This window comes from Gavia stellata, chromosome 27, assembly GCF_030936135.1.
Source record: "Gavia stellata isolate bGavSte3 chromosome 27, bGavSte3.hap2, whole genome shotgun sequence".
Taxonomy (NCBI): domain Eukaryota; kingdom Metazoa; phylum Chordata; class Aves; order Gaviiformes; family Gaviidae; genus Gavia; species Gavia stellata.
Genome location: NC_082620.1, coordinates 9,631,815 through 9,654,496, shown reverse-complemented (window position 1 = coordinate 9,654,496; position 22,682 = coordinate 9,631,815). Strand labels below are relative to the sequence as shown.

Sequence of the window (22,682 nt, the reverse complement as noted above, 5' to 3'; positions counted from 1 at the left end):
AAGAAATAACACATCCTGAAGTGGGCAAGGTAGAGTGAGATAAAAAAACAAACACAAAACCCCACACAAAGCAGGATGAATCGCCACTATATCACCATTTTCACTGTACCCACAACCTCAACACCTATATACAATCAGAAAAATGTAATGAATATTTTCTTAAAAGTCTATTTTCTAGAAATTACCAAACAACAAAAGTAAACACACACTTGAAACAGTTATTTGCAGCATATTTTTCACTTTTATTAATAAAAAACAGAAGCTCCTTTGAAGTGTACTGTCAAAATCACAACTGTAAATTCAACCACAGCTGAATATTATTTCAATAAAATATTCCTATCAACTGATGTAAAAATTAATTTGGTTGTGATTTAAAACTCGATTCAGCTGGAAGGTAAACTTACCAATACATTAATCATTCAGCAAATATTTATAGCACACTATAAAAAAAAATACACCCGGGTCCCTCCTGTTCATAGCAATGCCATGAAAATATTCGCACATCAACTCATCTTTTAAAAACACAATTCTGTATTTATGAATACAAAAAAAAAAATTGCCAGTGAAATCCACCAAGGGTTTCCAAACTGCTGATGCCCCCACAGGGGGTAGTAACTGCATCATTACTGTACTTGCATGTTTTCCCTTTGATCACCAAAAAAGTGACCTTCCAAGCAGCTCTAAACTGTCTGCAACATTTTAATTATGCCGGGCAAAACAAAGTCACATAAACAAAATAGCATGTGCAAATCTGGTTGCAATATTTACTCCATTGGTCTTTCAGATCAGAACTGGATCTCACTTCAACAACTCCAGCAAACTACCAAGACTGAAAGATTAATATAAGCTGATGTAAAAACTACCAGTTCCTGAAAACTTACAGAAATTAGGTCCTTCCCAAAAGGCTTGATAAGGCATCTGATTGCAAGGTCTTGTGGTTCTACTGGGGTAAAAGAGTAGCTTGGGAAACTGGTTTTTGTCCTAAACCTGGTTTTGTAACCAAGACTGTTCGTGTTTTTGGGAAAATAATTTAGCTTCATTGGCACACATCGCACTGATTCACCTCTTCATTCCTCTGATATTCTTCTCCCATACCACAATTTTTTCCATAACCCAGGACTAGTGTAGCCCCAGACAAGCAATGTTTCACATAAGAATTAGCCAAGGTTACAAACTTTGTATTCAAACTCCTAGGCACATGCACACGGTCATAAGATAGGGTGTTCACAGTACTACAAAAACTGTCTAGGATTTCTGTTGCTATATGATCCTACTGGGCACAAATTCATAGTAGTAGGTGGTACAAGAAGCGTTAACATCTCCAAACAAGGAACACATTTAATACAATCAAATTTCTACGTACAGGTCAGACTATTGACCACTTGTAGCAAAGACAGCACAGGATACAGTGAGTGAAGATCCCCAAATTATACTCCTGGATTTGGTATGAACTGGGGGTATGCACCTATGCAAGTCCTTTGTGTCTCTGCCTCTTTTTATACAACTGGGAAATGACAGTCATCTTTTTGACATGTTTCCAGACCTATGGATGAAAAGCATTATTCAAGTGTTAGGTACATATTACCATTCTCCTAAACTAAGTCCCACTGTTTTATAAAATGGAGGACATGTATGTCTGCTAAGACATCACAAACCATCTCATTTTCATACTCAGGAAATAAACAGTGGAAATAATCAACTCTCTCGCTGCACATTATCTAAACTTTCCTTCTGGCTTACACCTTTAAACTATTTTGAAGGAGACGGCCGTCCTTACCTGGAGCATTCAGATTAATCTAATTCACTGTCTCAAAATACACTAAAGCAGTCATTTTAATTTAAGCACAGCTAATTAGAATGGATTCTAGTGCATCAGTCTAATTTGACAGTTAAGTTAGTTAAAAAGTTTCCCAATTAAGAAAAGAACCTATACACAAAGCATCTTCTTACATGTTTTAGAGCAAATATTTTAGGCAGTGTGGTTATAAAACAGAATACCGTATTTGGAAAGTGCTGGAAAAAGACTAGGACAGGTATAAGGTATTGCCCACATCTTCCTACTTGAGTACATAACTTGCTATATGTAAACACCTATTGAAGTCTCTTATTTTAAGAAGTGTTTAAAGTTCAAATACAAAAAGTAACGAGGATGTGAGGACCTCTGCTGATTTACAATGCTTGAGAAAAACAAGTTCAAGCTGAAAAAAGTGAAAGACAAATAAATAAATGCTGTTTCAGAATAAATAGAAAGCAATAGGTATAAATAGAGCAGGCAAGCATACTGTAAAAAAAAAACCAAAACAAAACTCAGAAGAACACTGCCTGAGTCAAATAAGTCTTGAAAACTTGAAATCTGTAAAAATAACTTTCCTTGAAATAATGTCCTTTAATGACAAAGATTGTCACTGAATTGATTGAATTGATTTTCAAAAGTAAGGAAAACCTTTAGCTAAATATAGTTTTCCTTCAGTGATCTGCAGTTCACAGCATTTTTAACTTAACAATTTGAAGCTTACTAGTAAATGAAACTGAAAAAGTGAAAATCCTTCACATAGCAGGAAAGGAAGAGTTACACAAAACAAAAGGGTGAATAACGTGTTACATTCTAAAAGTCTTTGCTGAGAAGGCCTAGGTGATTAATAACACCACAAGGAAAATCTGATTACATCCAGCTTTTGATAAATAAAGGGGAAATCAGACAAAATTTACTAGGTTTTAGTGAAGTATATCCTGTTTGAAGAGCACTTTGAGCCATTCAGCTTTAAGCTAGAATTATTAACATGAGAACAAGTCCTTTTACATAATGAAAGTGGTTACCACTTTCTGAACAACAAACTCACGCTATGCACAAACTAATTTTTCGTCCATGGATTTCAACAGCCAGAGACTCCATCACAAAGAAGGTGGTTAAAACTTGTACAGGAAGTCAACAGTGATAAGAAATAATGGATATGTGGTTTGATGTTCAAGTTTGGCTCCACAACACGTGACTTTTCAAGAAAGCAGAAAAAATGAAGCTCAATCTTTTTGGTTTTGGCATCACCACAACAAAAACAAAACAGGGAAATGGCTCAAAATTTCCTATTCACTATGTCTGGATTCAACTGATCTGACTACTCTAATACAACAACAGAAAAATTAAGATACAAATCTGCCTTCCAGAGTGCTAGCAACATAAGACGAAAGATTGCATGTGGCTACTTGAACTGATAACTAGGCCTTTGTGCCTTGACAGAGAAGGTTTTCCATGTGTCTTTTAATAAAAAGCAGATCCTGTATAAGGAAATCACTCCTGAATTGTTACTACTTTTTTTTTGATTGCTATTTATAATTTAACCTCTAACGGATTTGCCAACTAGTTACCCTCAATTAATTTTAAACTCCCATCTTGAGAAACACAGCTTTAAAAGCAAAAGCTATAAAATAACCGGCTCCAAAACACTTCTCAAAAAATATAGGGAATAGCTTTGCTTCTTTCCACCTCAATTTATTTTTTTTGATGGGCACAAGCTGGCGAAAGGCATTTTGATGCAGAGTAACTTGGCCAGTTTTTAGCTGCTCACTAAAAAGCTTATTGGATTCTCGAACCAGCTACAGTGATTTTAGAGCCTCAGAGTATTAGGATCTTCAGTTTACACCTTTAGATACTGAACAAACTAGAATGAAGCACACTATGTTGTAGCTTGGTTTCAATGCTGGTTTCAACACATCTACCTTACTTGCAGAGTAAACAGTTAGATTCATCACTGCAGGTTCTTAACCACTGCACCTTTTCAGACTCTTACTTTCCAAGTTCAAATAAAAAAAAACAAACCCCAAACCAAAAAACTTTTGTATTTTGCTCATCATTGAGCAATTAAAGGCTAGAAACGTAACCCATTCTGTGTCAAGTCTGTGAGGTCAGGACAGGAAACAGCCTCCCAGTGAAAGATTGTCTTCAAAGTCATGCCAGCAGTGGAGGGGTAATGGAGGAAGATTTAGTTTCACATGTGTGTGCTCATGTTGGGAAGAGATAGTCAGATTTACTGCTAGTATGTAGCAAAGCCAGAGGAAAAAGACAATGGGAATTACACCATGCAGTTTTACTAACACAAGTGCTGATGCCTTCAGTGTTGCAGGAGTGGAGGTGATTTTCCCTTGTTTTCCATATTGTCATCAGCTATTGCAGCCTCACAACTCACTTCCCTGATGTCACATGTAACACAGCCCTTTAAAAAGGAACAAGAACACAGTAATTTAAATTCTCCTTTTTATATTTCAAAGAGTCAAAACCTGATAGCATGGTATGTTGCAATCTCTTGAAACCTCCCACCAATGAGCTGAAATCTCTTTAAAAGCAGGTATTATACAGGTATCTTATTGTCAGAGGCAGGTACTTGCACCTCCAACTTACCTTGTCTCAGAAATGAATTCTTTGGTTAGTGGAACATACAGTTTTAGCTTTGAGATTAAAAGGCACGTTAACTTCCTTGAATTTGAAGGCCTCATAAGCAAGCTGCTCATTAAGAATTTAGACTGCAAACTGAACAGCAACAATACTGACCAACAAAAAAAAGGCTGAAATGCCTGAGTGTATTGACAGACCAGATTTTTCTTGTTCTTCATCTATATTGGAAACATGACCTACTGCTTAGGAACAGTTTTAGCACCTTAGATATCAAATATTTGTATTTGCATACCAATACACCTCACAACATCTGAGATGTAAACATTCAACAGAATTTTCTGCAAGACCACTGGACATCATTTTGCTACCTGAATCAAACACATGGTCCTAACCACAGTAGGACACACAAGATTTTTATCAACAAGCTATTAGGAAAACAAAGACTAATCTTCTGGTCTTGTTCTAGAACCAAGGACATAGATTTCTCAATTTTTCTGCTCTAACAATAAATACCACAGTTCACAATGCCACATTTGAAAATACTAGCACATAGAGCATGCAGTGCTATAACAGACATTAGATTTTTCTGCTGCATGAATACATGAATGCAGCCCACTCTGCCTTGAAATTTTCTGTATAACTCATCATTGGAGCTCTTGATCTTTGTGGGACTAGTTCTGCCTTGCTCTTTTCTTCTCCATAGCACCTGGGAGCACTTTAAACTTATTAGGACATTCTCTAACACATACTAATATAAATCATAAGTAGCTTATCAGAGTTCCCAAGAGTTATACCAGATAAAATAATCAGGCATAAGATACCAAAATTCTTAAAGAATGAATCCACCTACAAAAAGCAAGCTATTTTTGTGTTTCTTACTGTATGCCTGAACTTCCTCTGTGATTATGAACATTTTTCAGCTTGCTGAACACACTTGCTCTAACCTTCACTAACATTCCAGTGTTACATGCAGCAATCACAGCAGCAATCAACTTTATAAAAAAAAGAGCAGAAGACCTAACACCAACAGAAAAGAAAAAAACATCAGTAGATATGGACTCTTATGTGAGAGTGTGACACTATTCCCATTCATCCAACAGTGTGACTGACAGAACTTTGCTACAGGGGCTTCCTACACAGAACTTGCACATCTTGCAAAAAAATGCAACGGGAAGACCTGTATTTTGGCATTTCTCATCTGGCTAGCATACTTGTACTCATTTCCTTCTTACATTTACAAGTAATAACCATCAGTGACCCCAGCACTGTAAGACTGCATTGGTTAGAAATGGCACTGTCTCTGGCTAGCCAAGGCATGAATAAGCTGCTGATTCCTTTCAAAACTCCTTACTTGGGTGCTGATTTGCAGTGGGACAGTCTGGGTCCTGATCCACGTATGCACCTCCGCAAGCTCCTTCTTTTGCCCATCTGTAAACCAAGGCTGCTGCTTTCGCATGACCATCAGCTTCTCCAGATCCTCCTTTAAAACTTCCTCTTTAATTCTGCAGGTAACAGACACCTGTGAACACAGCTGTACTAAATGAAGCAAGGCAGGCACTGATTATAGTCACATTGGGAGAGTCTCTTCACCAGTATCTATGGCTGAAGTCTAGACAGTATCAACAATTGAAAACTAACTATACTTTGTTATACCTTATTTGCTTTGTAAAGCTTCTTCCAACACTGGTCTAACTGTCAGGGGTTTTGTTGTTGTTGTTTTTGTTGGGTTTTTTTTGGTGTTTGGTGTGGGGTTTTTTTGTTTTGTTTTATTGTTTTGTGTGGTGGTGGTTGGTTTTTTTTTTTTTTTAAAATGTGGAATCTCTTTACAAATTATATATAAGCTAATTGCAAGCAACTTGCAAATAACACCTAAGTATTTTTACCCCTTTATGCATTCAAAGTACAGGACAATAACCAGTCCCCTTAACACTTGAACAAAAAGGCTACATGTTACCATATTTTACCTGGTGGGGGAAAAAATAGACAAAAGGAAATAACCAGAGCGTAAAATGAACAAACAGTAAATTAATACACCTTCTTGGAGTTTCATTGGTATGTGCACTGTTCCCATGGTCTCATTTTTAATTCTATGGTTCTATGCACAATTCCAAACTACATGTCAGAAATTGTTGATGTTTTCCAACCTGTTAGGCATTTGGTAAGTCATTAGAACTCGCTCAGGTGTGTGATCCATCATCACCCAGGCTGACTCATGTTTGGATTTATGAGCTGCCCCTTTTTCTTCTGCTTCCTGATTCTTCTCTTCTTTGGAAACTTCAGAAGAATCATTACTGGCAAAATACTTGCTGCTTTTGCCACTACCTGCTGAGAATTACCGTGACAAAAATGAATACAGGTGCCTGAGAAATCCTAGTAATTCAGTACAGAAAGTAAAAGAACACCAGTGTATTCTTGTGAGCTAGTTCTGTAATACAAACACAGGTACTCCCAGATGATTGCTCTAGCAAGTGATTACTATCTATTGAGAATTCAAAGAGAAAGTACATTCTATTAAGTTACTAAAGATCTCCAAAGCTCTATTTACTCTTCTAAAAATTAACTGGCTCATCCTCTCTGCTTCTGTTTCAAAAGGTCCTGCTCTAGGCAGACTTACCTTTACTCAACTAAGATGTAAGGCAGTATCTAATGCAGAGGAAAGTGATAATGAGCAAAATGAAAGACTGACTGACAGGTTAAAGGAATAGCTGCTTAGATTCCCATTTCCAACTACAGTGACTGAAACAAACTTGGCTTCAAACACTGAAAGTTGGTGAAAAGACTACAGATCCTCTTACTGGGATTTCCCATTCCCATTACCGTATCTTGTTACAAATTACCAACATGTTAGCAAGCCATCTAGCACCAACATCCAAATCTTGAACTTCCCTACCTGTGCCACAAGCAGAAGTCTCCTTGGAGCCAGAGCCTAAAGAACCAGATAAAGCTGATCCACTGCCTGATGCTGCTGAACCTGTACCCAGCTGGGAGTCCTTGTACAGCAAGCGGTCAGTAAATTCACTAGAAGCACAATGGCTAGCACTGTTACCACTGTCTTCTGGATCATTGTCCTGGAGACAAAAGTCAAAACAAACACATTCATGGAAGTTACACTGAAGTTTGAAAAAGGAAGTTCATGCATTTACTGAATTTGTCACATGTTGACTAAGTTCTCATATCAATTCAATAGGTTTGGAATTTCTAGCTCTGAAAATGAATGGCTGTCTAGAACTCAGGATAACACTCTTCATGGGTGAAATCAACAAGCATCTGGGCTCTAGTTTACTGGTTTCTACTGTAGATCCTTCCCCACTGGGTCAAGATATCGTACTATTGCATTAAGTTAGTATTTTCTGCTGACAGGAGAGCAGGAGTCAGTTCCCTTCACATCCTGTTAGATGGCATGAAGCAGCCACACACATCAAGCAATGGTGCACTACAGGGAAAATGAGAGCCTTCCCCTGATTCACTATGTGAAGCTCACCACTTCAGCAGCTACAGGTACACCAACTCCCCTTTCAGGACCCTACCCTGCAGTTTCAGCTGATCCAGCCTTTCCAGCCCAATCTGGATTCAGGAGCCAACATTTTTTTCCTTGCCTGCAGAGCTCAGATTCCTGCCTCTGAGTTTACCGCGGAAGTTGGAGAGGCCTTTTCTATGCCCATGTATGGAAACCGACCCACATGGATCCCTGTTCTTCGTTCATTAGCTGCATCCCTGGGAGACAGAGGGAGTAATTAGAAGAGTATCTTCCCTTTGTTTTGGTTCTCCACAGAGACTGCGGGACTGGGTGAAAAAGGGTGCGAATTGCGCAACACTAACCAAGTTCCACATGCATAAAAGCCCCAAACCCAAAATTCCTGCTGACAATTTAATTGAAAAGGCTGATGTCAAAATGCTGAGCAAAAGCAGCTTGTGGCAGCCTAGACCAGACGATCTCGCATTTCTGTCATTTGCTAAGTGCCAACACTGTACTGTTACAAGTTCCCACGGGTGCAAGTATAAACAGCTTTCTCCGCCTCCTGTGCTATTTGTGCCCTGCGGTCTACATAGCACCGCCACTGGAAAAAGCAGCTAACAAAATCTGGTGACCCTGAAACACAGATCATCATCCTGGTTTTGGTGACTGAACACTGTGAAAGTCAGTTTCTCCTCTACGTTAAAAATTCGTGTTACTTACACATTGAGCTTCTGCACGTGCTTTAACATCAGTACTAATGGAAAGCTCCATCGGTTTTGGCAGCTCTTCTTGAAGCAAATTCAGCTGAAGTGGGGAGCTGCTCCGTGAGCTACTCAGCAGTAGGGCCTGGTCACGCTGGCCCTCTTGCTGGTCCTCCATGGATGTGGCAGAAGAGGCTCGAAAGGGCTGATTCACAGAGTGCAGTACTATTGGTGACGGGGCAGAAAGAGGGGGGGCTGGAGGTAGTGTAGTGCAGGGATATGAAGAGGGGGGATAAACATACTGAGGGCTAGGAAGAAAGACATATGGAGGCATCTGAGCATACATGGGGAAACTCTGAAAAAATACAGCCATAAACATGCCTATGTTTGGGGGATAAAGTGCTGGGCATGACTGTGCTTCACAGCATAGTTGTGATGGTGACATGGACTCAGGTTTTAAGGAGTGAAGGGCAAGCTCCTCTCCTACAGAAGAGGCTGGAAAACTAGACAGTGGATCCGAATAGACAGGCAATCCCATAGGAGGAAGGACATTCATACTGGAGGAGCTCAGATAGGACACTTCTGAGGGAGAGAATGACTGTTTCTGAATTGTTCTCTTCTCACATGGAAGACTATTTCTATTTTTACTAGAAGAGTGGCTATCTGAGGACTGTCTCTGAGGTTTCTGGCGCTTGAATTTTCCATGTTTGCCTTTTTTACGGCTGGCTGGGCTCATCTGCTTTGAAGGGGAATCTCCTAAGGAGGAAGAAAAATAGATACATTCACTGAAATGACAGACCTGGGGGGGCGGGGCGGGGGGGGGGGGGGGGGGCGCAGGGGGGATGAAGATAAGAGAGGAAAACATCCAGATAATTGAGTGTGGTTTATTTGGAGAGCTGACTTCCCTCTGGATAATTCTTCCGTACACTACAGTGATAGATTTGCTGACATATCTACCATATTTTCCTTCACGTCATCAATTTTCTTATCGATCATTTTGGCTTAATCCAGTCAGATCTTTTACATTCCTTCAAAGGGAGGCAATAAACTACTTGAGATTTGTAGGGTTCATTGTAATAATTATCTGCGTTGTAAAAAGTCTAAGCAACATCCAAGATGGAGTAGACCACCTGCGTGGGCAATGATGTTGTCAAGCCTTGGCAGTTCAAAGAAAGTATTCTGTTTGCAGCCATAGTAAGACACTTGCTAAATCATACAAAGGAGAACCAAACTCTGCTGCTAGGCTGGTCTTTGTAAGTCATCTCAGAAGTCTTTATTTCTCAAAGTGGCTGCCTACCTGGGCCACAGGAACGTCTGTTGTTACTTCTGCTCCCCTGCCGAAGGTAAGTCCTAAACGGAGAGAGCAAGATCCTCTGGCGGAACTTGTCAACGTAGTTCTGCTCCTCCTTTTGAGTGTGGGCTGACAACGTCTCTTTTGTTAGCCCAACTGGCTTTAAGTCCTCAGGTACCATAGTGAGACTCTGAGCATTCACAGGAAGCAGCTCAATTTGTTCACTTCCAACAGCAGTATCCTCCATTGTAGTCACCTCTTTGAAGCGGGAAGAAAATAAATCATTCACTCTTTGCTCTGGCATTCTGGTGTGAACTCCCACAACACCCAGAGGGTTACACAGAAAACAATCTCGTCTGAGCTACACCAAGCAGATACAGGTTGCAGGGGTGGGGGGAGAAAACACCCTTTACACTCAAATATAGCTACACTAACATCAACTGAGCAAATTACTTTGCATGGTCTGGACGTTACAGAGGCACTTCTTTCTTCATACTTTCTTAGTACAATAGCAGTTAAATACTTATTTTTATGCTTCTTTCTGCATTGAAATGAAGTAACACTGGCCCAATAGTCATTTTTATTTTAATCCCCAGTGGCCAAAAGCGCATTGTTGTGTTTGAGATATATGTGATGAAGTCAAAGGGGAAAGGCAATAGTGCACTCTGTTAAAACTAGGTTTTATTAAAATACTGTAAAAAATTTCCAGGCTCAGGTTTTCTTCACAGTGTCCCTAGAAATACCTTAATTATATTTCAGAGTTCGCATTTGTGAGAACATACCTCAAATGGACAGAACTTTTTCACTGTGTACTTCAGTTTGGAAACATTGTATAAATTTAAAAATCAGTGAGTCAAATCACTGTTTTGCAAGTGTGAACAGTACCTGATTCAGGGTGTGGGACATGCACTATAGTGCTGCTGTAACTGCACTGGCTGGTGACAGACACCACACTTGGAGCCTTGTTGGACAGGGTCAGGTCTGCCAGAGGAGCTCCCACCATGCCTGCATTTGTCTGGCCTTTCAGCGTCTCTTCCCGATCAGCAGACATTGGAGTTTGGGAATTAACTGCTGAAAGGAATGGAATTTCATTTCAAGCACTATGCTCCCAATTCATCACGTCTGACTGGTTCAGAAACAACCAGTAACTATGCAGACTATTACATAAGACAGTCTTATATACAAATAAATATAACATTCATACACCAGTGCAACGTCAGCACATGCTAAACATGGCATAAAATGAGTGAGCAACAGAAGGTTCATTTAGCAGCAATAGTTCTTTTGATGCATTCTATGTTCAAAGACTTAATGTTGTAGCTTATGCTTAATTGTGAGATCTAGACACGGTAAGCAAATATTTACCACATAACCAAAATATTTGTGCTGTTAGTGTGACAACGATTTAAGACATGGACATAAACCTTGGAACATACAACAGCGGCATATAAAAAATTGTTGCAGTTCTATTATGAATGTCAGTATACTTTGTGTTACCTTCCAATGCCTCGACTTCCCGCTGACTTTGCTGGACTTGCTTGTCATCTTCTGAAGATGATGATGATGTATTTGCAGAAGATTTACATTTCCTTTTCAATGCTGGGATACTGCAGCTCTCTAAATATCTGAAATAAAGGCATATCACAGGAAGCTCTCCCTACTTTGTGTTTTTTTTTCTCCATTTGGAGAGACAAACATTTGAACAATCCAAACTGGAGATCCAGAAGTTGTTAAGTAGTATTTAAATCCACTGCAGGAAGCTCTTGACACATATCTGCTTTCCAAGGAGTATTTTAAATAAAACGTATCAATTACTCTTAAAAAAAAAAAAAGGAACAAAAGACAACGTTATCCACTGGATTAAAAAATACCAACATTTTATAAATCATATCAGCTTTCTGTTTTATATGGATGTTCTCAAAGCACATATTGAGAAGACATTGACATATTACACCCATCGAAATTGTCTTAAACTCGGGTTGTACCAATGGTGAAAATAGCAGTAGACAAACATCAATAGCTGCAAACAGAATCTTAGGCCCTAAATTCTTCATTACTGTGTAATTCAGATTACCTGAGCATTGGGATGGATTGCCCAGAGAGGCAGAAAACTTTACAAACAATCCCAAATTTATCTCACAACTCAAAACCCAGACAGTTTAGATCTATGCAAACTGCTCGGATATCTACCTTCCACCAATTAATCTTAAACTTAGGTCACTAAAATCGCTTCATAGTTTATTACCTGATGATACTATCAACACAATTGATCTGCTGATAGGAAGGAACACGTGGAGTCGTCTTTGAATCATCATAAAATGTGTTGCCTGGTTCTTCTGTGCTATCACTTCTCAATGACTGACGAAAACAGGAAGCAGTGTGCCTCTTCCCTAGAAAAGAAGAAATTCTCTAAGACTCCTCTCAAAGGCATCTAAACACTACCCCCACCAAAACATACACATACATACACACGCATACTGGGATACATATATATTATACAGGGATATGCCTATGACAGCACAGCTCTCATTACTAAGTTATTCTGCATTTTCATCTCAATTCACATGTTTCAAGGCAGGGGAGGGAGAAGCGGAAAGAATGTCTAAAGACAAAAAAAGCCCACACAACACCTTAAACATCCACTCAGAACAACTAGTAAACACAAAGAAAACAGCATAGAAAAAAAAACAATTGTATTTAAATTGTAAACAAAGCTGCAATTAATATTACTCCTCTCTCAATTTATACATCACAGAATCCAACCTGTTATTTAACAGTAATTTACAGCTTTTTCTAGCCTAGATACACCGGTCAGAGTAGTATCGACATTCACAGTGCAGTCCTCTTATCAACAAGATTAGGAGTTAATTATAAGTTATGTAGAGAGTATAACTGAGCAAAATGTTTTAATACAGATTCCTACGATATTTGAGGAAGCATCCAGTTTTCTCCCTATACTTGTTTTAGGTACTAACTGCAAATAATGTGCACTAGCATAATATTAAGCACTCAATAAATAAACCATTACTCCAGTGGGAAGTGGGGCAGTGTTTTCCAACTTATGGATTGTTTCTGAGAGTCCATATAAAGTAACTATGGGAAGCTTCCATAGAAGACTTATACTTGCTACAAGCAAGTCTGCATTTTCACTAGAAAATGTTAAAACAAATAAAAGTATAAGTCTATTAACCTAGAAAGAGACAGGTATGTTCCTCCATATCTCAGGGAGCAGTTAAAAAGTTATTGCATCTGCTGAGAGTTTTTTTGGGTAGGTTTCGGGGTTTTTTTGTTTGTTTGGGTTTTGATTGGGTTTGGGTTTAAAGAAAAACACAAAACAAAACACCAAAACAACATCAAAACACTTCCCAAATTTAAGCCATGCTAAAATGCTATCTTAAGTTCTTCAGCATAACACCAGCTAGCCAAACTCACAGCTATAGATGTACAGGTGTTCATGTTACCTTAAAGATCATAATTACATTAACTTACCTCCCAGCATTTCTGAGCTCACAGCCTGTTCATTTCCATACTGTGGCTTGCTCCTTGACGCAATATACAGCTGCTGTCCCAAATTCTTTATTCGGTTGACATCTGCACAAACTTGTTGCAATGTCATCTTGAGATACGTGAAAATGTGAAGTCAGAATAAAATTAATAAAAAAGAGGCCGTAGGAGACCATTAAGATGGGCTTGGGTTCTTGTAGTCTCCAAACTGAAAGGGAGTAGACTTGTCAGCCTAAGCCTGGTATCTGTTGGTATTTTTAAATTTAATTAATCTAATTATCATGGTTAATTTAATTAAATTAACTATGCTAAAGCTCAAACAGCCTCAGCATTTGAATGTTTTAATACCGATTCAAGCCTTGAGAGTGGGAGTAAGCTGATGACTTACCCAGGAGCCTCACAAGGAAATTAGGTAATTGTAATGGTTGTTTTAGAACAGCACTGTTTCCATTCTCTTCTATAGCAGTCTACACTGTATGTCTAGTGCCCTTTTTAAAACAGAACAGAAAATCCCAAGCAAACAGAAACCCCTCCACATGCATCAATCCTCTTTCTGGTTGCATGGTTCTTCCACTTTTTTCTCCGAGTCCACTGGTTCTTTGAGAAGGCTGATCTTAAGCAAGTCTTCAATTTACTTTAGCGAACCACCGTAGTAGTTATCTGCTCAGGTTAGCCAGCAAAATTAAGAGCAAAAACCAAAAGCCAGTATTCTATAATTGACCAATTTAAGTACATTTAGCTTGAACATAGCTGTATCTTCCCACTTCAGTAAAATTCATGATGAGTGGTGCACATGCACACAGTGAAAATGTTCATTTTTAAAACCGTATCTGCAGGCAGTGACACATTTATAGACTTACTGGTTCCTGCATTTCCTCTGCACAATTCCCATTGGAGTCACTTGAAGATGCTATACTGATGTAATGCTCGTAAGAGCCATTGCTTCCAAGGCTTCCATAACCACTGGAAACATTGCTGTGAACTGGCTGTATGAGGTGGGGGGGGAAAAAAAAAAAATAGTAACCAAAAAAAAAAAATCATCCCCTTAGAGAACAAAAAGAAGGGAACAACATACTTTGCAACACAGAACTTCAAGTAAACAAAGAAAATTAAGTGAAAAGTCGGTATTGCTCTGGGCTCTACCACTTGTGTGGGAGAAATTCTCTACCATGCTTAAAGCTGTTTCAGGATGCAGATTTATCTTTAAACATAAAGACTTTGCAAATATGTCAAACAAAGTATTTTTTTCTAATCAGGTAGGCTACCTGCAGCCATATTTTTAATGCCATCACACAGGCCTGCCTCCATTCAGAACTTTCCTTTCAGCCCTTTTAAAAAAAATCATCCCCAAAGTAGTCTGCTAAACAGACCCAAGTTTCTTTAGCCTCTCTTTGAGAAGGCCAGTCAGTGTTTTGAAATTCTTTCATCTTCTTTACCTGCAAAAGCAGCTTGTAAATTTGCCCTTGCAATTCTCTTATCTCTTTCTCAACACTGCTCATTTCTTTACTTCTTGCAGCAAAGACATCTTCATTCAGAGGGCTTCTGGAGAGAGCCAACAAAATTTCACTATTAATTTTAATTTTATGGAGAAAAGGTAGATATAAACAGAGTTAGAACAGATTCTTTTTTTTATTATCATTATTTTATTTTGACCGCTTTGCTGAATCAACACAAAGGGATGTCATCTGTTCCACTAGCACCTCTGCTAGGATAGTGGGGCAGTGCTACAAAAGCAGTGCTTCATGTGAAGCCCCAGGGAAGTCGGTACACAACCACAGCGACAGAAGTTAAGGCTGACAAGCATCTACCCCTCTGCCTCCTTCACTCAGAAGACAAATTCACACCCCATAAAATAATGAATAAAAGATCACTTTGAAAAGTCAAAAGGCCATCCCAAAAAGCCATTTCCTAGAAAAGAATCCAAGAAAGAGGAAGGCAGTCATATTTCCAAATCTCTTGGAAACTAAGGAAAAACATCTGAAAGAGTAGCTTACACATTCAATACTAATTGCATTTTTAAAAGAGGTTACCTTGGTAAATATTTAGATTCTGTATCAAGTGAACGTTCCAGAAGAAAACAAGCCAGAAGGTGATTTTAGCTACATGTCTGTCAATTAATGGGGTTTTTTTTGGTGAGCCAATCAGGAATGAATGTCGACTAATTATTTGTTAAAGTGATCTACTTTTTATGTTGCTTTGTAGCTTTTACTCGGCTTGTCTAAAACTGATATTTTTCATTTAGACATGTCCATTGTCACAGTATTTGGACATCAACCATGCGCAAAAACATATGCTAAAAAAAAGTTGGCTTTGCCTTTTAGGTAATTTACTTACTTTCACAGTTAATAAACAAGACTAATGCTGTTCTGAAGGAATGGGCTGCAAGACAGATGCTAGATAGTTGTCACAGACTGCAGGAGCAACATTACATCTCTAGTTCAGTACTGAGACTCTTTTGTTTTGCAGAGTATTCAAGGAAAAGCACTTCAGTAGATCAATTCTACAACTGACTTACGTCCGGACTTTGTGTCGGCCAATGATGAACACTACTTTTCTGCTCCAAGGATTCACAAAACTGGACCAGCTGGTATCCAATATGACATAATCCCCATTTTGAGTACAAAATCTAATAGGTAAATGTTCAAAAGGGGGTTGGCCAGCAAATTTCAGGACTGAAAAAAAACAATCAAGAAACAAGGTTTAGTTTACATTATGACACAGTACTGCAAGCACAAACACTAATGACCGGGGTCCTTTAAAACTTCGGGTTTGAATTTGCTTTGATCTCAAACTGGTTGCTTTAATTCATTAGTTCATTAATTTTTGTCTAGACTGCAGATCAGTCACATGTCAAGCAACAGGATAATGAAAGAATATTAAAACCAGTAGAAATTCCTCTTACAGCAACTGTACTTACTTTTCCGGTGAACAGCAATCATCAAAGAACGATCTTCTGGGTGCAAATACATCAGGATGGATGTTCCAATTAAATCTTGAGGTAAGTAACCCAACAAAGGCACTGCTCTGAAACCCGAACGCATTATCACTGATTATAATATAGTTTTGAGTATTTACATCCTTAACCATTTGCTTGTCGGTGAAGTCTCCACGCATGATCTAAAATGGCATGAACTAAGGCCACAGAACATTTTCCAGCCCATCTAATAATCCCCCAGTGCAATGCAGACACGTAAATAACAATGACAAACATTTCTGTGCCTGGAGATCTAACAGATTTTCACATTGGCAGGCAGTTTTGTGCCTGTCTGTATGCAAAGGAAAAAAAAAAAAGAAAGAAAACGGGATCTTGAAGAAAAACAGGTCACAGGCAAAATGTCGTTAAGAAATCTGACAGGGATGCTGCAAAGTTTGTTGTAAAAACACTCTTGTGGCTTTGCAGGAGACAGCTTTAGTCTGGCCAAAGTTATCTGACCCAGCTCAGTACAGCTGTATCTCCACACTGTGATCTCCAGAACTTTGCATTATGTAGGTTTTCCACTGTCTGTGTTACCACAGGTCCCCATTGCCCTGGATAACGAAAACTGACTGCAGTTCTGTTTAACTCACATTTTAAGTCAACAAAGGAGATTACGTCCGTGGAGTTCTAGATGTTTTTCCAAGAGCGGACTAACACAAAACTACTTTGTTTAATTAACTATTGTCAACTGCACAGTTCAACTACTTTACTTGGGTCTCCAGCTGCATCACCAAAGGATTTTTTGCCACCTCTCCATACACACCTCACAGGTCTTATGATTCAAATCTCACCTGTCATCTATCTCAAGAAAAACACATCCAGGGGTGTGAGTGGTGGTGAAGATTCTTTTATCCGTAGGAATTCGAGGAGCTAATAGAAAAAGAGATATTTCTTGAAACAAAATATGCACTAAGACAGAAAATCCAACCGTTACTTCTGCTCATGATAGAGAGTTATTGGCTCCCGAACTTCTTAATTGTTCACTGCTTTCTGACCAGTAATTCATAGAAACATTACAAATTTTTAGGTGCTACAGACTTCTCTCAAAAATAAAAATAGTGAGAAGAGGTCAAATGCTTTGGGGCCTTGCAAAGAAGGCACAGATGCTCTGGATTCGCATGCAGGCACACACACACAAACTGGAAGTTACATGGGTAACACTACCCAAGCACAAGTTCTAAACAAAGGAAGCAGACTTCCATATATTGCATTTTCCTATTGGCTTGGTTTTTTTCACCGGAGTCTCCTGACTTGCCTTCATATCCAGAGTGAATTTTCTCAGCCAAAGCTAAACAGCAGGATTCTGCATCCACATGGACAGAAGAACACACATGTACCAAGTACGGGGTGATTCGGAAGGGGTAACAACGTGTTTCTTGTTCTTGATCTTTACCACCCCTGAGGAAAAGTGAAAAGGATTAGCGGACTGGTTTCAAGACTCAGACACTTTATGCCAGGACTGAGAGCCCTGCACAGAGAAGTTATGCTGAGCACTCAGACCCAGATAATCAGAATCTCTCAAGGTCCTATGCACGCTCCCTTGCGACCCAAGGCCAACACATTCAGCAATACTGATCTCGCTCCCCTTAAAACCAAATAGGTGTTTTGCCTCCAATACTTGCATTCAGGGGCTGTTCTAGAAACGCCATTACTCTAACAGTTAAAGACCACCTTCTAATTCTCAGTCCAAATGTATTCACGAGAATCACTCATTCTGTCTTGTGCTCTCCTTCAAGTTAAACAGCTCTTTTTCTGTTTGTTGTTTATTCTGTACCATTTTTAGGAAAAAAAAAAAAATAAAAATCTGTCTCTCCAAAGTTTGGTTTCTCTGACCTACACAAGTAAGACTCCTCCAGCCTCAGTTCACAAATAGTTGTTGTTCTTTGATTGTCCTCCTCCTAGGAGAATTTGTCTTCCTAGAACATGTGTGAGCAGTGGCAGCACACAACAGTCTACGTGAGATCTTAATGAGGGCTTTGTAACAACTGCATTAGCAATTGCCTGTTTCTATTGCAAGTGCTTTTTTCACCTGGTGCAATTGCAGTATCTTACCCAGCTCTAACAAAAAAAATTGAGATAAGTTTTTGGACGTTATCAACTTACACTACAAATTACTTTCTTATTCCACATTTAGTTTTGTAAAACGTTTCTAGAGAGAAGTTAGTGTCATGAAAACTAATACTAACAGCTCCCCCTTTCGGAAAAAAAGAAAAAAAAACCCAAACGGAAATTGGATATAGCAGAAGTTTAACCCACAAAAACCATTTTCATACTGAAGCCTAGTGTGTGCTTGTGAAAAAATACTTTTACTCATGAAGCCCACATAATCAAAAGGATCTGTTATATAAAGGAAGGTGAGATGTCATATGAAAATTTGAAGAAAAACTATTGTAAAATGTTTATGTATGAACAGTTCTCCTTCTATCCCCATGCAAGTTTAAGCATCACTATGGGAAAGCTATCCAAAATGTCCTGGTGGATGCCAATATTAAACACAATAAGCCAATTTTGTAATGGAGTTCCACGAGCTCACACTGCTCAGTTGTAACAACAGAACACTTTCTGCTCAGTACTGTACCCTTTGCCCAGCCTTCTCAAACATAAAACTATAATAATGTACTTGCCTGATCCTGCAGAAGAAGGATTTCACCTGGGCATATTCATACAGAGAAGCTAATAAGAAGAACACACATTGAAAGTACCAGTTAATATCTTTAAAAAGGTCACACCTATCAGAACTATTTTAAATTCTGCATTCTCCAGACTTTCTGAGCAAGACCGAAGTCTCACAACCTGCTCTTGATTAGCTACTGAATTAGCTGTTCAACAGTCTGCTCCCACCTCAAATGTTATCTCTCTTCTCCAGCCCACTCACTCTTGGAGAAATGGCTGACCTGAAACTAAATACAGAGGAAACACATATGACCTAAAAAACTCCTTTCCCCAGTGCATCACTGTGGAAAGGAAAGGTGAAAATTCCTGGCTTTATGAGCCATGGACCAAAAACTATATACAGCCAAGAGTTATGGGGAGAGGAAAATTCAGTAACAGTTCACAGCAAGAAAATAAGAACTCCATAGGGGTGCCACTGCTCTGCTGGGTAGGCACATGACTGGCTTCCAAGTTGTGGAATCCCTGGCACGCTAGCGTTAGCAGCCTCTGATGTCTCACAACTTTGGGAGCAAGGATTTTGGACTTCCCAGTTCTGATGCCAGAACAGCCCCATGGCTAGGTGGGCACAAGATATGGCCGTGGCATGCAAGCTACACTTGAATTGCTCGCAAATAACATAGGACTCAAAAGTCACCATTTAGGCACATCCAGCACTAAATGGCAAGGCAGCTTAAAACTTGGGTTCAGTGAGCTGTGTTCACAGCAGGCTGCAAGCAGACCATAAAGACAAAGCACCTAAGCAACCATCAGACGTAGATTAAACAACTTCAAACTCACAATTAGACCTTTAGTTTCTTTTAAAAAAGCAGCAGTATTTGGAATGAGTAAGATGGTACACAAAACAATGAAGTATCTGCCTTTTACTTACCCCAAGCAAGAGTTAAGCCTCTAGGAGACTAGCTAGGACTAGCCACATAGCTACTCAAGTTTTCAAAGTGGAAAGGGAACAAGTATGGCCTATGAACAACTATTCTAGCCTCATTCTGCAAAGAGCGAAAGACACATAAAGCATTCAAGAGCATTGCCACGTCCCACCTGTTTGACTTTCCATGTTCCAAAGCGGCAGGTGGGACTGATCAGTGTGTGTGTAGAACACACTCACATCTTGAGGGACAAGCAGCTCTACAAACCGGGAGGAGTCCAACACTTTCTTCTTACAGTTTAGAATGGATGCTGCCTGCTCAGAAATATGTACTATGCGTCCAGAAAGCAAGGAAAACACAGCCACAAACGTGTCCTGGAAAAAAAAAAACACATTGTTAAAGGCAATCCTCCCCCAGCACATGGTAGCAATATTGTAAGGATAAAAAAACAAAACAAAACCAAGCCCAAAATAAACAAACCAACCCAAACCCACCACACACCACAACCTAAGACAAAGGTTCAAAAATGTGTTCTTAAGTTCGCGTCCAATTAAAGTTGTGCATGAGCTACTACAATCTCCAATGCTATAGTAGCTTACTCATGATTTACAAATGCTAATAAGACTACAATATCAAAACTGGAACAGATTACAGTGATGCTTGCCATTGTCCAGAATGACTGCTTATCACTCCACACACCCCTCACCAAGTTTCAGAGTATTAACTAACCACAATTCCACATACAAAAATATTCTGAGAATTTTCCAAGCAGAAAGCATTTGCAGTATTTCTGATACGGCATCTAACAGTACTGAATCACAAGAAACACTCTCTGAAGCAGAGCCAGAAAGCATGACACATACTGCAAATCAGGAAAAAAAAAAAAAAAAATCCAGGAGTACAAATAGAAACCAAAGTCCCTCACAACTATGGACTTGGATCAGCTATGAAAACATTCTGCTAAAGTCTGTCTCAAAAGATTACTATGCTGTAAATGAATTCTCAAATAAGATTTTCAAAGAGGTATTTGTTGCTTCTGGCAAAAAAAAAAAAAAAAAAGAAAACCAGTAATTTCTTCATTGACTGCTGTGGGTACCCTGAGTCAGCACAGATAAGAAGTAGTCTTGATCTACCTTTAAAAACACAAAGGCCTGTCTGGCTAAAACTTAAAGGCTTTTCAATTTTACACATTCTATTTCCTCAAAACGATGTAAGGAGACTAACTAGAGTGTGAAACTGCAAGTGATGAACTCAAGTGTGCCTGAATTCCTTACAGTGTTTTTTGGAGTGTGTTCAGATGCAACTGCCACCAACTCTTCAATGCTGTATGTTATCGCATCTGTCTGAAACACTCTTCGGTCATTCAGAGCCTGGAAAAAGTCGTTGTTTGCTAATTGAAAAAAAAAAAAAAACAGGAAAGGCAAAACAAACACAAGGAAGTCAGTAAGGAGACTATTTTGAAAGTATTTCTTACAGCCCTTGTACTTTTGTCATCTTTTTGGTGAAGTCCAAGGTGAGATGAGGAAGGTCTGTGTAGTGACAAAGGAAAAAGGAATACTGATTATACTATTGGAGTGACCTATTTATGTTACAGAAAACGAGCATGAGGAAGTAGAAAGGACAGAACATGACAGCACAAGAACAGTTTTAGCTACTTAGTTCTGTTGGAAAACAGACTATCCAATAACTTCAAAGTCGGACGGGAATGCTGTTTTTTCAATATACACAGAAAGTTATTAGTAGGCACCTATTAGCTCTAGGATCCTGACGAAAAGAGAAGCAGTAGGTGGGTATTACAATAGAAAAGATAAGATGATTATTTAAAAAAACCCAAACCCCACAGTGCTTCAGAAAGTCAACTGTTTGCAGGATAACTGGAATGCTTTCATTTGTTTTAATGTTATTTGTTGCCAGACATGTCTGTTCAAACCAAGCTGCTGTATAGCTTCTACGCTTCCAGATTTTTTCCACACATACCTTGGATCTGTTGGACACACTGCAAGGCGTAGTTGAGAGCACTGATGGTACTGGGCTTGCTGGAGCTCCTTTTCTCTTCAGGCAAACACCTTTTCATTTCTTGGATCATCATCATCAGATCTCTGTAAGACTGGCTCCAATTCAGCTGCTCACTGTAAAACAGAGGTTAAACGTTACTGGAGACTTCTGGCATAGGAGCTTCTTTTCTGTCGACTAATTAAAATTATTCGCTAAATTAACATTTTATGGGCTTGACCAGAGAGTCACAGAATATCCGGAAATGTCCTGAAGTTCATTCGCTGTACTTCCCGTTGTATCTTTCTCACTTCTTTGCTACTTAATCTTTTCTCCTCTACCTTCCTCCTTTCCAACTCCAACATGTCATGGACGGCAAAGTCGTATCATAACCAATCGGCTTGCTAAGATGCTTAGCAACTAAAAATAAGCTAATGTTGACTTTCTAAATCTCACTGGTATTAAACTCATGAATAGATGCCGATTCTTTTTGTATGTAAGTCTTTCTGGCCTTTAAGTCTGCATCTCATTATAAGCACCTCAGGGAAACGCAAGGTCCTCAAAAACACCCGATGCGAAGGTTTCATTCCTCGTGTGATTCAGGAGTCTTCATTACAGTTTTAACAGAGTTGTTGGCCTCAACAGCTTCAAGGTTATTAACAAGCAAAATCTCCCTCTTCTTTTGCTTATTTCACCAAGTGAAAAATAAGCAGTCAATATCCTCAAAACACAGATTGATTCTAATCCTACAGATGAAGTATCAAACCCCGTTCTTTTAAATAACTTTCGTCCATCTGGCATTTTATTAGTATCACACTCTTACTATATAAATCGCTA

General features: G+C 39.0%; 1 protein-coding gene across 1 annotated transcript; it reads right to left on the bottom strand.

Moving 5' to 3' along the window:
* Nucleotides 1–4,058: 4,058 nt before the first annotated feature.
* Nucleotides 4,059–21,945, bottom strand: PER3 (period circadian regulator 3). Its single transcript, XM_059829899.1, has 20 exons — nt 21,831–21,945; nt 21,128–21,243; nt 20,026–20,227; nt 18,942–18,990; nt 17,573–17,715; nt 17,109–17,187; nt 16,258–16,364; nt 15,856–16,012; nt 14,777–14,882; nt 14,201–14,326; nt 13,326–13,452; nt 12,082–12,226; nt 11,334–11,461; nt 10,722–10,904; nt 9,843–10,094; nt 8,565–9,301; nt 7,278–7,455; nt 6,532–6,649; nt 5,739–5,889; nt 4,059–4,208 (listed from the first exon to the last, which is right to left on the bottom strand). The coding sequence occupies exons 1-20, from the start codon at nt 21,943–21,945 to the stop codon at nt 4,107–4,109; spliced, it is 3,321 nt and encodes a 1,106-aa protein (XP_059685882.1). The 3' UTR covers nt 4,059–4,106.
* Nucleotides 21,946–22,682: the final 737 nt, after the last annotated feature.